Source organism: Rhamphochromis sp. 'chilingali' (genome assembly GCF_963969265.1).
Source record: "Rhamphochromis sp. 'chilingali' genome assembly, chromosome: 9".
Taxonomy (NCBI): Eukaryota; Metazoa; Chordata; class Actinopteri; order Cichliformes; family Cichlidae; genus Rhamphochromis; species Rhamphochromis sp. 'chilingali'.
In genome coordinates, this window is record NC_137936.1 from 35,568,371 (window position 1) to 35,582,954 (window position 14,584).

General features: G+C 40.0%; 1 protein-coding gene across 2 annotated transcripts in view; it reads left to right on the plus strand.

Annotated features, from left to right (window-relative positions):
• Positions 1–14,584, plus strand: part of ppp1r16b (protein phosphatase 1, regulatory subunit 16B) — a 97,713-nt gene that overhangs the window by 65,416 nt on the left and 17,713 nt on the right. For both annotated transcript variants that reach the window (XM_080890668.1, XM_080890667.1), the window contains exons 4-5: positions 7,343–7,488; positions 11,123–11,226. In XM_080890668.1, the coding sequence (XP_080746794.1) occupies positions 7,343–7,488; positions 11,123–11,226 (250 nt within the window). The remainder of the gene's footprint in view (positions 1–7,342; positions 7,489–11,122; positions 11,227–14,584) is intronic.

The window sequence follows — 14,584 nt, forward strand, 5'->3', positions numbered from 1 at the left end:
GATTAGTTCCTCTAGCTATAGTAAAATATAAACCCCCTTCAGCCTCTAGTCTCCTGCTATATCAGCTGTAGTCTCAGCGGGCTGGCCCTGCTCTTGCTCACTTAACCCCTCGGTATTTTGATTTAAGTACGAGGCCCGTCACCGTCTGCCCTCTCTGCCCCTATTCAAATACTTGGTCTTATTTCCTCATCGTTTCGCTCCTCGACCCGAGCTGTGGTCCTCTCAGCCCACGGTAAGACTGTTGCCGTTGTTTTCCAGGCACACAGAAATAATCTGGGCCTTTGTTTGAACCATGCTCCCATTCTCAGTGCTTTGCATGAATGGCACATTATTTTCCTGTTTGCTTCATTGTCTTTACTTTCGTAGCTCGTGGGTGAAAGTGTGTGTTTTTTGTTTGTCACAGGAAATGAGATTAGCCAAGCAGTTAGCTAGCAGGTGGGCTTAAGCATGTGGGTGTATTCAGAAGGCTGGAGAGATTAGCCTAGATGTTAGCTGCTGTGTGTAGGTTGCAGCCTGTTCTTCTGATTCTGATGACATCTGTCAGGACGTTGCCGCCGGCTGGAATAAGCCAACACAGTGTACTGAATGTCTTTGACAAGCTTGTGTTCACTTTTTTTTTAAATTATCTCTTGCAGCTTGCCAATTACCAGACTCGGATGGAAAATGAAACCCATAAGTTGTTCACTGAATTACCAGTTTATCAATTTATCACCATATATGCTCACACATGCATCAACTGACACGCGCACGTTTAAAAAAAAAAAAAGATGTGTGACTCATGCACTTCTGTCTTTTCCTTTGAATTTGGTTTCTTTTCTAACATTAACACCGGAAGTCATTGACATACATAGAGCAGCCTTCACAGAATACCACTTCTGCTTTTGGCAGCATCAGAAGGAGGTCATAAAGATACTTTGTTCCTTCCTGCTAATTTTGTCTGACGCCTCGCTATTTGCATCATTGATAGTAAAGGAAAAATTGCATCATGAGAAAAAGAGAAACGTCTGAGCGCACCTCCTCCGGCGCTCTGCGACTGGGTCCTGGATCTCCAGGCTATAGCCATTTTGTGTGTGTGTGTGTGTATATGGACTTATTATTAGTCCAAGGCCAATAATAAGTTTGGATTGTTTCACTTCATATTTAGTCCAACATTGACTTACCAGACTTCTTGTTTCACTTCCTGGTTAAAACCACTGATATTTTTATTTTGGGGTAGCAGCACAAGAATCATACATTTACTAAGTTTGCTAACTTTACCATCAGAAGAAACCCCGTTGCTTTAAACTTGTATTTGGTTCTTTCAAACCATATCTCTGTCTTAATTGTTGATTATGTTTTTATGTTGATGATGATCAATCCATCCAAAATGATCATTAACTAAACAGACAGCCTGTAAGGTTTTCTGCAGATCAGGTGCAAAACCTCATTTCGTAACTTCTCATCGATAATCTTCAGAATGAAAATCTTCCCCTGCACTAAAACGTTTCTGAAAGGATGTGTTTGTCAGTTCGACATGTTTCCAGTCAGCATTCTTTTTTTTCTTCTTTGCATCCATTTTACCTCTTATCTGTCTTCCTGCTGCCTGTCCTCGGCATCTGTGCTGTAATTTCATTTCCTCTCTTGTGCTGTATATTAATTCACGTACTCCCCCACCATCACACGCTCGTGTCAGATGTGCCTTATCTGAGCAGCCTTGTAAGTCAACACTACAAAACTCCAAAGAATGTACACAAATCAGTTTCTCTTACGTCAGTGTGGTTTAAGTCTTTTTTTTTTTTTATTGTTGTTCGAGCATTAAGATTAAAGTTTTATCAGAGAGCTGGAGGGCAGCGTCAGAGAGGGAGTGCAAGTAATGGAAAGAATGGAGATTGAGGGTTTGTTTTAGAGCCAGAGGGGATGTACTGTATGGGGTACAGAAGGTAACAGTCTGAGCTGTCACATCATCTCACAGACACAGCTGAGCTATAGTTGGTTTCATGACATAGATAAATGATCCTAAAGGGATTTTCTTTATGGTCAAATGTAACACAGGTTTCTGGTCTCTGAGTTTGAGTAGAGTAGGCTGCTAATTCTTCTAAAATTACTTGAAAGCAGGGACTCTATGTAAATGATGCTGAAGAATGGAGTCTGCGGTTGTTGTTTACATATCCCAAAGTGACTTTCTTCTGTCTTCTAATCTGCCCCTCATGCTTCTTCTTCTTGGCATTTCTCTCCAGTTGGCTTATAGTTATGTTTTTGCCTCGCTCTGTATTATTGCCTTCCCTTCGTTCACTCCTACTCTGAGATACTAGAAATCTCTGGAGATTGCACTTTAGCTCATCTTTTATGCAAATCCACAAAAAGAAAAAATCTCTCTGCACCTCGACCTCCCAACGTTTATATGATGATTATGGTGGAAATTCAAAGATGAGGGGGAAATTTGAGAAGTCCTGACGTTCATTCTAACCGCTGCTAAAAGACGATGCAGAGTGTAAAAAGGGAGCCACTGGCATTACTGGGTATAGTTATTAAGTGGAAAAAGTGAAAACTGCTTCGCGGGTGTAACAGAGACATTAGAGAGAGATGGAGAAAAACATTTTACTAACTACTTTACACCCCTGACATTAAAACTTTTTTATACTTAATTTGACATTTTAGCTTAATTACTTAAGCTCTGTCACCACTGTTGCACGGGTGCTTTTAGCTGCTTTCAGCTGCTCCCTTATTTCCCAAGGGATCAACACAGCTGGGTTTAGGTCTCCTCCTGGCCTCCAGCTGGGGATGTTTCATGCATTAAAACAACTGTGTTAACCACTACACCTCAGAGCCACTGTCAACTAGGGGGCCAAGTCCTGTTGATTCTCTCTCGCTCCTTTTATAACTGACATAATTTACTTTTCCCAAATCTTGTCCTTTTCCCCCCCTACCTCTTAAAACAGCTTTGATAAGTTCGACTCTTAAGAAGACCCTTTCAACCAAAATAATTACCATACATTACTCTTCTTTCAAAAACAAACAAACAAAAAAGAATGTTGCTCTGCAGAGTTATTCATACCCTACTAACAATCATCTCACAATTTCAGTCTGGTTTTCGGCCAGTTCACAGTACAGAGGCACCCCTGGTCAAGATCACAAATGATCTTCTGATGGCAGCCGACTCTGGGTTGCTTCTTGATCTGAGTTCTGCCTTTTGATACAATCTCTCATGATATTCTTTTAAAGAGATTAAAGTCTGGTCAAGTCTGTTGTAAGTCTGTAAAGCATGTATAGTGAAAACTTTTCAATTCACAACCTTGCCCAGTTGTTAGTGGTGTAACAACTGGGCAACTAAAACTTTTTTTGAACAAATGTGCTAAGCTCGCTCTGTGCGTTGCCACTTCTCAAATCGTTCCTCCTTCCCAGATCAAGAGCTTAGTTGCTGTTTTCCATAATGCCTTAAATTTTGAAACGCACATCAATAATATCACTCAGCCTGCATATTTCTACCAATGTGATATTGGTCGGCTTCATACATCCTGTACATCAGTACTGATTTTCTTGGACGTGCTCTGGTTATATATCATATTTATTAAAGTAAAAATCTTAAACTTCTCTATAGGGTTCAGCTGTTCATAGCCAGAACTCCTTCCATAGAACGTATTACTCATTTCCTTCAGCAGCTGCATTAATTTTAAGATTTTTGCTTCTTACTTTCAACTCTCTCCACAATCTCGCACCTTCATTTTTCTCTCACTTTCTGCACATTGCCATTCCTTCCTGTACTCTCCTCTGTTACTCTTATTATACCAGCTGCCTGGCTGTCCACCTTGGGCTTTTGAGCTTTCTACCAAAAAGCTTTCCGCCTTCTTTCGAGCTCTCTCCTGCACCACATTTGCAACATTGATCCTGTCCCTGTCTTTAAAGCCAGCCTGAAAACATCTCTGAAAACATGTCTATGCTGTTTGATTTTGGTGTGTTGTGAATTTTAATTCTATGCTGTCTTGCAGCTGTTATTTTATCCATACTGTGGTTTTGTTCATTGCTCGTAAGTTGTCCTCGACCATCTTGATAGGTACCAAATGTAATATTAGAGGTGAAAATTTAACAGAATATTTCAATAAAATTTGCAGCATTTCTGACAGTTCAGGAAAAAAAAATACTGAACATCAGTGACTGCAGCTTGCAGACAGCAGCATTTATTAGTGCAAACAAAATGAACGCATTTTCCATCCTTCTGTTCTCCAGTGAGCTCATGGATCATAGACGCCCTGATTCAAAATTGGAATCTGTTGCCACAAGGTGCCAGCAGCAGTAATATAGTGCAATATTAGAGATACAGGTATACATACAAAGCATAAGCACAAAAGTATCCCAGGTAGTCTTTTCCACTGAAATGCTCAACATTTCAACAGTAACAATAACTCAAGTAATTTAACCTTGTAACTCTTCAGGACCCTGCACTATGCTTGCACATAATAAAATTGAAATGGAAAATCCCTAACCTGTAACCTCTAACCCTAACCCATCAAACATTTGCTCTTTTGTTGGAGGTTGTTAATGTTCACTATTTACTAAATCATCATTGGAGGCTGACACGCTGCTCTCGTTGTTGGGCATGCCTGGGCTTTAAACACTGTTCTGCACTGTGCCATTGATATTATGATATGACAGTTGTATGTCACAGAAAAATTTACTGATATTATTCCTACCATCCCTGTTGTTATACTACGCCATTATGCTTGTGATTAAACCATAGACGGCAGATTTAAGTTGTTAGTTAATGAGTGAGTGGTTTCATAGTGACATTTGACCCTCGTAGTCACATCTAGTTCTTTAAAACCAAGATGGCGAAAGTATAATTGCTTCACAACAAGCCTCCAGAAACCCATGGATGATGTTACAGTACAGGGTGGGCCATTTATATGGATACACCGTAATAACATGGGAATGGTTGGTGATATTAAAGTCCTGTTTAAACATTGTGAGTTGTAAATCCATCTTGAGGAGTTTGTCCCCTCACATATACTAATGTGCCACAAACAGGACTTTAATATCACCAACCATTCCCATGTTATTACGGTGTATCCATATAAATGGCCCACCCTGTACTTAGCTTCTATATTGTCTGCGGATTAAACATCAAATCCACCTTAAATGCCATATTAAGCAGTTAATGAGTAAATTATTACCAACAGTCCATTCTCTTATTCCAGATTGAATAATTACCTGCACAGACAGATGCCAGAAACTATCATTTCTTATTAAGAATGAGAAATTATTGTTGTTGTCTCATGCTTTCTTGCTTTGTGGTAGATCTTTGTTCTGTCTTCACTGAGATATTTGAATGCTAATCAATCAAATCACATCAAGAAATTATGTTTTTTTTGTTTTCGTTTTTTTGTTTGTTTCAGAACCTTCACAGTGGCATGTGGAGTGGATGGTGTTCAAAAGTCATGAGTTCTGTTTAGAAGCCAGGGGACTGGAAGCCAATATGAAGAAAAATGGCTTAAAGGGATGTTGGCCTTTAAGGAAAGGGAGCTTTGTATGAGAGAGTGAGGCTGACAGGCTTTACTAAGGAAAAGTAATATGGAGCACAGCAGGTTCACTCTAATTAAACTGCTTATATACAAGTAAAACGACCTATAGCCGCTTAAAAATAAGCATACAGTTGGTTTAACAGAAAATGTCTATTTTTTTTCTGCTCAGAAGTGATTAGCATCGTATAACTAGCGCATAGGTTTAACCTGTGCATGCAACAAAATGTTTCCTTGTAGATTATATTCTCAAGTAAACAATTCGCAATCAGATGAAATAAAGAAGAGCCGAAAAACCCTCACGTTTGAGAAGACGGTGCAAAAAAATGTCACTTTAGAAAGTGTTAAACTGCAGAAAAGTAGAGTCTATCAATAATCTGAAGACATGGGATGGTGAGCTAACAGAAAATTGTAGTTCACAAACTTTGACTAATTTTTACCCAAATTGCAGAATTGAAGTCAGAATATAATCACATAGGAGTTGAACAGAGGAGCTTGTGATTTGATGGATTGCAATCGGGGATTTAGAAAGTGGAAACAATTTGAGACTTGTGTGTTAACATCGTGGTTTCCAATACATGCTGAGATGGCTGCTGCTCGCCAAAGCCTCACAGTATAAGCGGATTACTGAGTGGATGTATTTTGTTTTCTTTCTTTTGTTGCTTGTTATCTTTATTTTTTTTTGTATTTGCTGCCAGTCCTCTTTCTTTTATTTTCTTTCCCCCCCTTTTTTTCTTCATTGAAGCACTTTTGGGTTTTTTAGCAGGATTGTCAGCAAACAATTTGCTAAAGGTGATTTTGCATTTGTTTGTTTTGTTTTTTTTGTGTGACAGATGTCTCATTTCCTTTGATATAAAGGTGTCCAAGGGTTCTTTGGTATAAAATGAACAAACAAAACAAAGCAGAAAAATAAAAATTGGTTTGGAAGGTTTGATTAAAAATGTCATGGACCAGATTCACCACCGCAAACAATAACAGAGGCATTAGCTGACATGCCCTTTTCAGACTTTGGAAACAAACTGTTCTCCCTGAACGTCTTGATTTTCTGATAATATCTGACCCTCCCACTGTGACAAAGTAATTCCATCCTTTTCTTCAGCACTTTCCTGCCTCTTTCTCTCTTGTTTTTTGTTATCTGTGGCAGTAACTTGTTGTTACTGACACACTCACTAATTAGCTCTGATGGAGCAAACTGCAGCTGCTGACAGCCGTCTGATTGGAGAATGGTTTTCATGGAAAATTCTCTTTCCTCTCCACCCTGTAATCACACCCAGCTTTACAAGCAAAATACTTTGTGACCCTCTGCCTTTGTCCAGGAAACAAACCCACACAATGGCTGAGAAGTCAGGATGAATGTGTATGAAGTTGCTTAGATTTGTACTCTAGGATAGCCTAACAAAATACTATATAGATTTCACAAATGGGTACTTACTTATTTATGGTTTTGTTGTCATTCTTGAATGATTAAGATGCTGAAATGTTATTTTACAAACCATCATATTTTTTTGTATTTTCCTTACTACTTTTTCCCCCCCAAGGTTTTAGATCAGGCCTTTAAAGTCATATTTCAAAATTGGGGGTTAACTGTTTTCCACAAGGGTGACCACTTGTTTGGGTAAGGAGGGGATAGTGGTGAGCTGCACATATTTTATTGTTCTGTTGTTGTGTCTTCCATCGGTCCATCCATTCATTCTCTTCCTCTATGTGCAGTACCCACAATCCCACACTGAAATTCAAATCCTGAAAATACTGGGCTATTGAATATTTCCTAAAACCTGAACCAAATCTAATCTTGTCCTACTCCTCCTTTCCTTCCCTCCCTTTTCCTCTGTCTCTCTCTCTCCATACAGTGTTGCATAGACAACTATGAGGAGATGGTGAAGCTCTTGTTGGACCGAGGAGCCAGTGTTAACGCTCAGGACAACGAACTGTGGACGCCGCTGCATGCTGCTGCTACCTGTGGCCACGCAGGACTTGTTAAGATACTCATCGCACAGTAAGTCATAAAGATATGATACATCATGATTTCCTGCAGCACAGCCCTTATCTTGTCTGAGATAAAGACCAGCACCACGAAAGTCTAAATATGTTCTTATGAAATCTAATATTTAACTCATTATGCTTCAGGAAAATTGAGTAATGGCACTGCCTTAGGCTGTAAAAGGTCATGTATGCAGTGAGGAATACAGGGAGTGCAGAATTATTAGGCAAATGAGTATTTTGTCCACATCATCCTCTTCATGCATGTTGTCTTACTCCAAGCTGTATAGGCTCGAAAGCCTACTACCAATTAAGCATATTAGGTGATATGCATCTCTGTAATGTGGTCTAATGACATCAACACCCTATATCAGGTGTGCATAATTATTAGGCAACGTCCTTTCGTTTGGAAAAATGGGTCAAAAGAAGGACTTGACAGGCTCAGAAAAGTCAAAAATAGTGAGATATCTTGCAGAGGGATGCAGCAGTCTCAAAATTGAAAAGCTTCTGAAGCGTGATCATCGAACAATCAAGCGTTTCATTCAAAATAGTCAACAGGGTAGCAAGAAGCGTGTGGAAAAACCAAGGCGCAAAATAACTGCCCATGAACTGAGAAAAGTCAAGCGTGCAGCTGCCAAGATGCCACTTGCCACCAGTTTGGCCATATTTCAGAGCTGCAACATCACTGGAGTGCCCAAAAGCACAAGGTGTGCAATACTCAGAGACATGGCCAAGGTAAGAAAGGCTGAAAGACGACCACCACTGAACAAGACACACAAGCTGAAACGTCAAGACTGGGCCAAGAAATATCTCAAGACTGGTTTTTCTAAGGTTTTATGGACTGATGAAATGAGAGTGAGTCTTGATGGGCCAGATGGATGGGCCCGTGGCTGGATTGGTAAAGGGCAGAGAGCTCCAGTCCGACTCAGACGCCAGCAAGGTGGAGGTGGAGTACTGGTTTGGGCTGGTATCATCAAAGATGAGCTTGTGGGGCCTTTTCGGGTTGAGGATGGAGTCAAGCTCAACTCCCAGTCCTACTGCCAGTTTCTGGAAGACACCTTCTTCAAGCAGTGGTACAGGAAGAAGTCTGCATCCTTCAAGAAAAACATGATTTTCATGCAGGACAATGCTCCATCACACGCGTCCAAGTACTCCACAGCGTGGCTGGCAAGAAAGGGTATAAAAGAAGAAAAACTAATGACATGGCCTCCTCGTTCACCTGATCTGAACCCCATTGAGAACCTGTGGTCCATCATCAAATGTGAGATTTACAAGGAGGGAAAACAGTACACCTCTCTGAACAGTGTCTGGGAGGCTGTGGTTGCTGCTGCACGCAATGTTGATGGTGAACAGATCAAAACACTGACAGGATCCATGGATGGCAGGCTTTTGAGTGTCCTTGCAAAGAAAGGTGGCTATATTGGTCGCTGATTTGTTTTTGTTTTGTTTTTGAATGTCAGAAATGTATATTTGTGAATGTGGAGATGTTATATTGGTGTCACTGGTAAAAATAAATAATTGAAATGGGTATATATTTGTTTTTTGTTAAGTTGCCTAATAATTATGCACAGTAATAGTCACCTGCACACACAGATATCCCCCTAAAATAGCTAAAACTAAAAACAAACTAAAAACTACTTCCAAAAACATTCAGCTTTGATATTAATGAGTTTTTTGGGTTCATTGAGAACATGGTTGTTGTTCAATAATAAAATTATTCCTCAAAAATACAACTTGCCTAATAATTCTGCACTCCCTGTAGTAGCTCTGTAACAATATGACATCAGGTTTTTGCTGGATTCAGCTCAACATGTCAGTTCTGGGTAAATATTGAGATCAGCACGTCACAGCATTAAAACAACAAAAATAAACAAACCGAACAGTTGCAGTTCGAGACTGAATGCACCAAAATGTAGTTAATTTGTTAACTATTAGTCATAAAGTTTAAAAGACGTGCTTCATTTCTACTAAACTTCACTTGCATTATTGCAGTTCATGAGAAGAGGCTTACAGTTATGATATAGTGACAAGATATAAAGATTTCTGTGAACATCAGATGTATGAATAGCTCTACAGGCCACAGAATAAACAATACAATTTGATTTTGTGGTGGGTCTGTTATGGTTTCCCATATTATTGTTCATTTTGTTGTGATAGTGGGCTCATACTAAGGGACAGATTTTCCCGAGGAGGCTTGAAACGCTGTTTCTAACTTTTTTTTGGGTGCTCCTGGATCTGTATGATGTTATAAAGAGAGGATTTTAATATGGAAGCCCCTCCCACCTGCTTTTCAGCTCTTCTGTTTGTAAAGGACAGCCAATCAGAAGACCTGGCTTAAAGAGCCCCAAGCTAAAAAGTTTGCTAAGGGGCCAGTATAAGATAAATCATGGTTATTTTAAACCATAATGAATCCACTTTAGGTTGAAAGTTTAAATTGACCAGCAGTATAATGAATGGCTGTGATGGTTTCCCAGGCAAAAACATGTGCTTACATGATACTCTAAACTTAATAGCATGGCATGTTGTTGCCATGCTGTCAAATATACAGATATAACTGCAGCTACTGTCCCCAATGAGCCACAGACGCAGTTTGAGGAACCTGATTTTTTCTTGTCCAGACAGATTAGGTTTTTCTGTTCCAAAATCAACAGAAGCAACAATTAATGCTAATGCACCTAACAGCTGTGACAAATTATACAAAAAAAGAGTGAAAAACATCGTGGAAATGACACTATCCTCTACTAAAAATCAGTGTTATAATGATATTTGAAGATAAAGCAAACCCACTGAAGGTCAGTAAAGGATAATACTGAATTATTTCCAGCCGCAGGATGTGTAGTGGTTTAATAATGACAGAGACTGAATTATTATCCAACTTTGATATGCAGATGTTGTTAATAATTCAGTAACACTGACCCAAATTCCCATAGGGAAAAATGTCCTTGTTACTGTCTTTGACTGGATGCAAATACGTGTAAGAAGTATAGATGACTCATGAGTTCACACATTGTGGACATGTTTAATTAGGATTTAATTAGACTGAGTTTATTAGGCTTTAATTGCATCCTAATGAAGCAATAACAGCGACACATGTACACACAAAGAGACAAAACAGGCAAATTAACATACTGCACGTGTACACATTGGTATTGTTTCTGCTTGTTAACATGACGGGTTGAACTGCAGCCTGTATGCAGAGACTTACACACACACAAACACACTGCTGCCATCTGTTGACGTGCAGGACTCGTCAAAGCGACCGTGCTGTGACATGGATGAAGTTAAAAACTGCTGAATGAGGCAGTGTCATTTGTTCTGGGCTGAAAGACGTTAATTAGCTTCTTCAGTTAGTGCTGTGCAATGCACATTTGTTTTGTCATCCCCATCCAAGACTTTGAGTTATAGATTGTTAGTTTTCAGCATCTTTGTGTGTTACAGTAGGTCGGGACATGAAAATAGGGCGGCGTTACCCTGATGACTCAAGTTGTTTTGGTTATTTTTAAACTTTTGAGGATCACAGATGGTGCTATGAAATGTAATATATTGAACACTTTTTCTCATTGAGTCGTTAGCCCTGCATATTGTACATTCGGAGCATTTATTAACTCTGATTGGATTTGTTGAAATATTCATCCGCTCATTTCCCACAGTGGCGCAGATCTGCTGGCAGTCAACTCCGATGGGAACATGCCCTACGACCTGTGTGAAGATGATCCCACGCTGGACATCATTGAGACGGCCATGGCCAACAGAGGTAGAGAATAAATGCTTAAAGGGGAAGTTACTGACAGGAAGGTTAGACAGATGATAAAATCTTTTAGTAAGTTTAGAATCAGATTCAGTCTGTCTGCAGACTGTCAGACTGATAATTGAGAGAAGATTACATAGTTATGCGCAGGAGTAATGATGTTACACAAAGTACGTTTATGTTGGGATTATTCCAATTAAATGTAACTTTAACTTTACCAGCACATGTGAGTTTTTTTGTAAAACATTTCCTTTTTCTTTTTAGACTCCCAGTGAACAAGATATTTCCAGGAAAAACAACATTCACTTAGTTCAACCCGTTCATTTCCTTCCCTGGTTACATCTGTTCATTCCTAGTCGACAACTGTGTATTTTGCCAAAACACCAGGAGACTTACCAGAAGAGGCTAGCTTGCTAACTCAGCCTCAGCTTCTTAGACTTATTGAAAACACAGCCTACCGCTACCTTACTTTAAAGCTTATGTTAGAAAAGTTAAAAGTTGTATCCAGTCTAAAAATCATTGTCTGGACAGCAAAGTTCATGTATTGCTGTATAGATCTGCTGTTTTAGTCTGAATAAAGCTGTGACAGGTTATGTGTGGACTTTAAAGCAGGCAGGCACAGTTTAATCAGCTTCCTTGTACTTTAACACTTGGACTGTGTTGTTACTTTTTGTTACTTTTTTAAGTGTGACTGCTATAAAAAGCAGTCGTTTAAGAGCCCAGGTCTAGCAAAAATTAGAGATGAGAAGGAAGGAAGATGCAAATCTTATTTTAACCTTTGCGGCTTGCAGCTTTTGGCAGTCTTAACGGTCATAAGAACAGATTGCTGAAGAAGATGGCATCGGAGTTGTGACCTGATATCACACGTAGTGTCAGGCACAGTTTTATGATTGACACTGTGAGGAGCTGAAAGTATTCACAGTTCTCTCTCTCTGTGCCAGCGGGGTGCAGATTAGGATACTGTATATTCATGCTGTGTCACTGTAAACAGCTGCAGACGCCACAGTTTGTCTCTGCGACATGAGTGAAAGAGAGTTCAAAGAGATCAGCGCTGACATAACTGCACATCAGTGATGAAGGAGGGGGAAACTCGTGCTGTTTGCATTTTTGTCTGTTTGTGCGGTGTGAAGAAAGACGCGTACAAAAGCTGTCGAAGCAACAGACAAATTTATTTACACTGGAGTAAAATCAAGCCTCTTAACACGAGCTGCTCTCAGTGTTTTGTTGTTGTTTTCTGGTAAATGGTTACATCCTCAAGCTGGCATGTGTTCTCACGGCTGGGAACAAAACAACAAAAACGAGCAGCAGGCGGTTTTCACTGTACTATTGTAGAACTGGCTGCTAAACTGTGGCTCATTTCAAATATCATTTTGCAAAATGCAATTAAAAAGATTGCAAAAAAATTTAATTAATTGCTTTCTGATTACAACATAGTTTAATGGTGTTGCCTTTGGGCCATAGACTAAAACAAAGACGTCACACAGACCTCCAGTTGTATTAGTAGTTATTAACCAGGAAACTGGGTACAGTTGGGTTTTTGGCTAACCCTAGTTATGGCTTTCTAGCTTGGTTAGTGTTACTAAGTCCTAACCACTTATGTCTGGTTAGCAAAGCTGGTGTGCCAGTATTATACACTTTCAAGGCCAGTCAGCATCCCCTGGCAACCCCTGGTTTGCTGGGAAAAATGTGGCAAGTGGTTGTGTCAGTTTGGTGGATACATGTTGTCATACCAAAAAGCTCCTGTTGCTTATTACAAGGTTTGCATAGAAGAGTTTCACTTGTCTGCAAACAAGTGTGATGCAAACCAAAACAGAGACTTTTTGCCTCCAAAGTAAAACTGGTGCTTTACCTTTGCATCCAAAACATATTTCAAAAAGTCCTACTTTTACTTTGAAGGTGAACAGTCCCCAGTTAGATTGCGTTGCGCTTTTCACAGTTTCACTGTCACTTGTCTTCCATGCAAACTACAGGCCACCATGGCAATATCTTAGTGACCAGAGCAATTAGTGCAGCCTACCTATTTGCAAGCAATTTCACGTAGCATCTGCTTGTCATGGGCAGTCTTAGTCAGACCCTAGGTATGTGTGGCTAGTCTTAACTAACTATGGTTGTGTTAAAACCAAACTCAGCCAATGAAAAGACTGAACTGTGATTTTTGGGGCCAGCATGACACGACTGTTGACTGAACTGCTGTTTTTTTTTCTGCTTCTGCATTGATTTTGTTTTTATGGAAGATGCTGTTTGCTTTGGACAGAACAAACTTTCTGTTTTTCCTGTACAGAAGCAGTCTAGCAGGCTGTAGCTTCATACTTACTTTATTAAAATGAGTGAGTGTGCAGCACAGTTTCCTTCTAAGTATTAAAGTGTATTCTTTGCCTCCCAGATCGTACACACATATTAATCTTTCTAACATTTTGTTAACACTGTTAACGTCACCTCCACTTTAGCGATTCAACAAACATCTTTAAAAAAGACAAAAAACTCAGTAGTACATGAATCATATCTAATCCTTCTTTTCGAGTCTCATACAGACACATTCGACGTGTTTCAGGGCAGCGTGCTGCCTCACAAAAGTCATTGCTTATTCATATGCTCACACCTCTTTGTTTACCAGTACGAGGCTGTTGGTTGGTGTGCTTCACAAGTGGTATCAAAAACAAAAAAGTAAAGAAAAGGTGAAACTTTCCTAAGTTGGTTAAGGTGCCCTTCAGCACACTGCTAAATGCCAAATGCATGTGTGGAGCTGGTGTGAGTAAGCAGGAGACTGTAGATGCAGGGTACTGAAGGCGAGCATCAGGGGTGCTCAGTCATATTTCCCTGGTTAACGAAAGCTCGAGAAGCCTGGTTATTGCACTCGTAAACAAGTTTGCAGTTAATAATTTTGATCTTTTTAACAGTACAAACAGGACACATGAAGCCACATTGTGTGGATGCGAGGCATTATTGAAAATGCACAGAGACAGAGAGCGGGGGCTCTCAGAGGGAAAACAGACACTTGAAAATGAGGTTCTCAGCTTACAATAGGATCTCTCAAGCTGCAGAAAGCAGATAGCGGTACAGTAGGTGAGAAGAATGATTATTAAGCTGATTAAAAGGAGCGTGGTGCTGCTAATTGCTCCCGTAATGTTCTCAGCACTGTACTGCTGGATAAGACTTCTCTCCCCTGAGACACTGCAGGGATGGGAACACACAGTCAGCCTCTCTCCCCACACACACACACACACACGCACAGCACTTGATATGCAGCATCGACGGATTCGGTGCTTCCTTGATCCTTCCCCGGAGAGCCCAGTTCATCTGTGATGAGCTGCAGAGATAAGGAGCGGATCTGTGTATCTGGGTAAAATAGAGTGGGGCATGACAC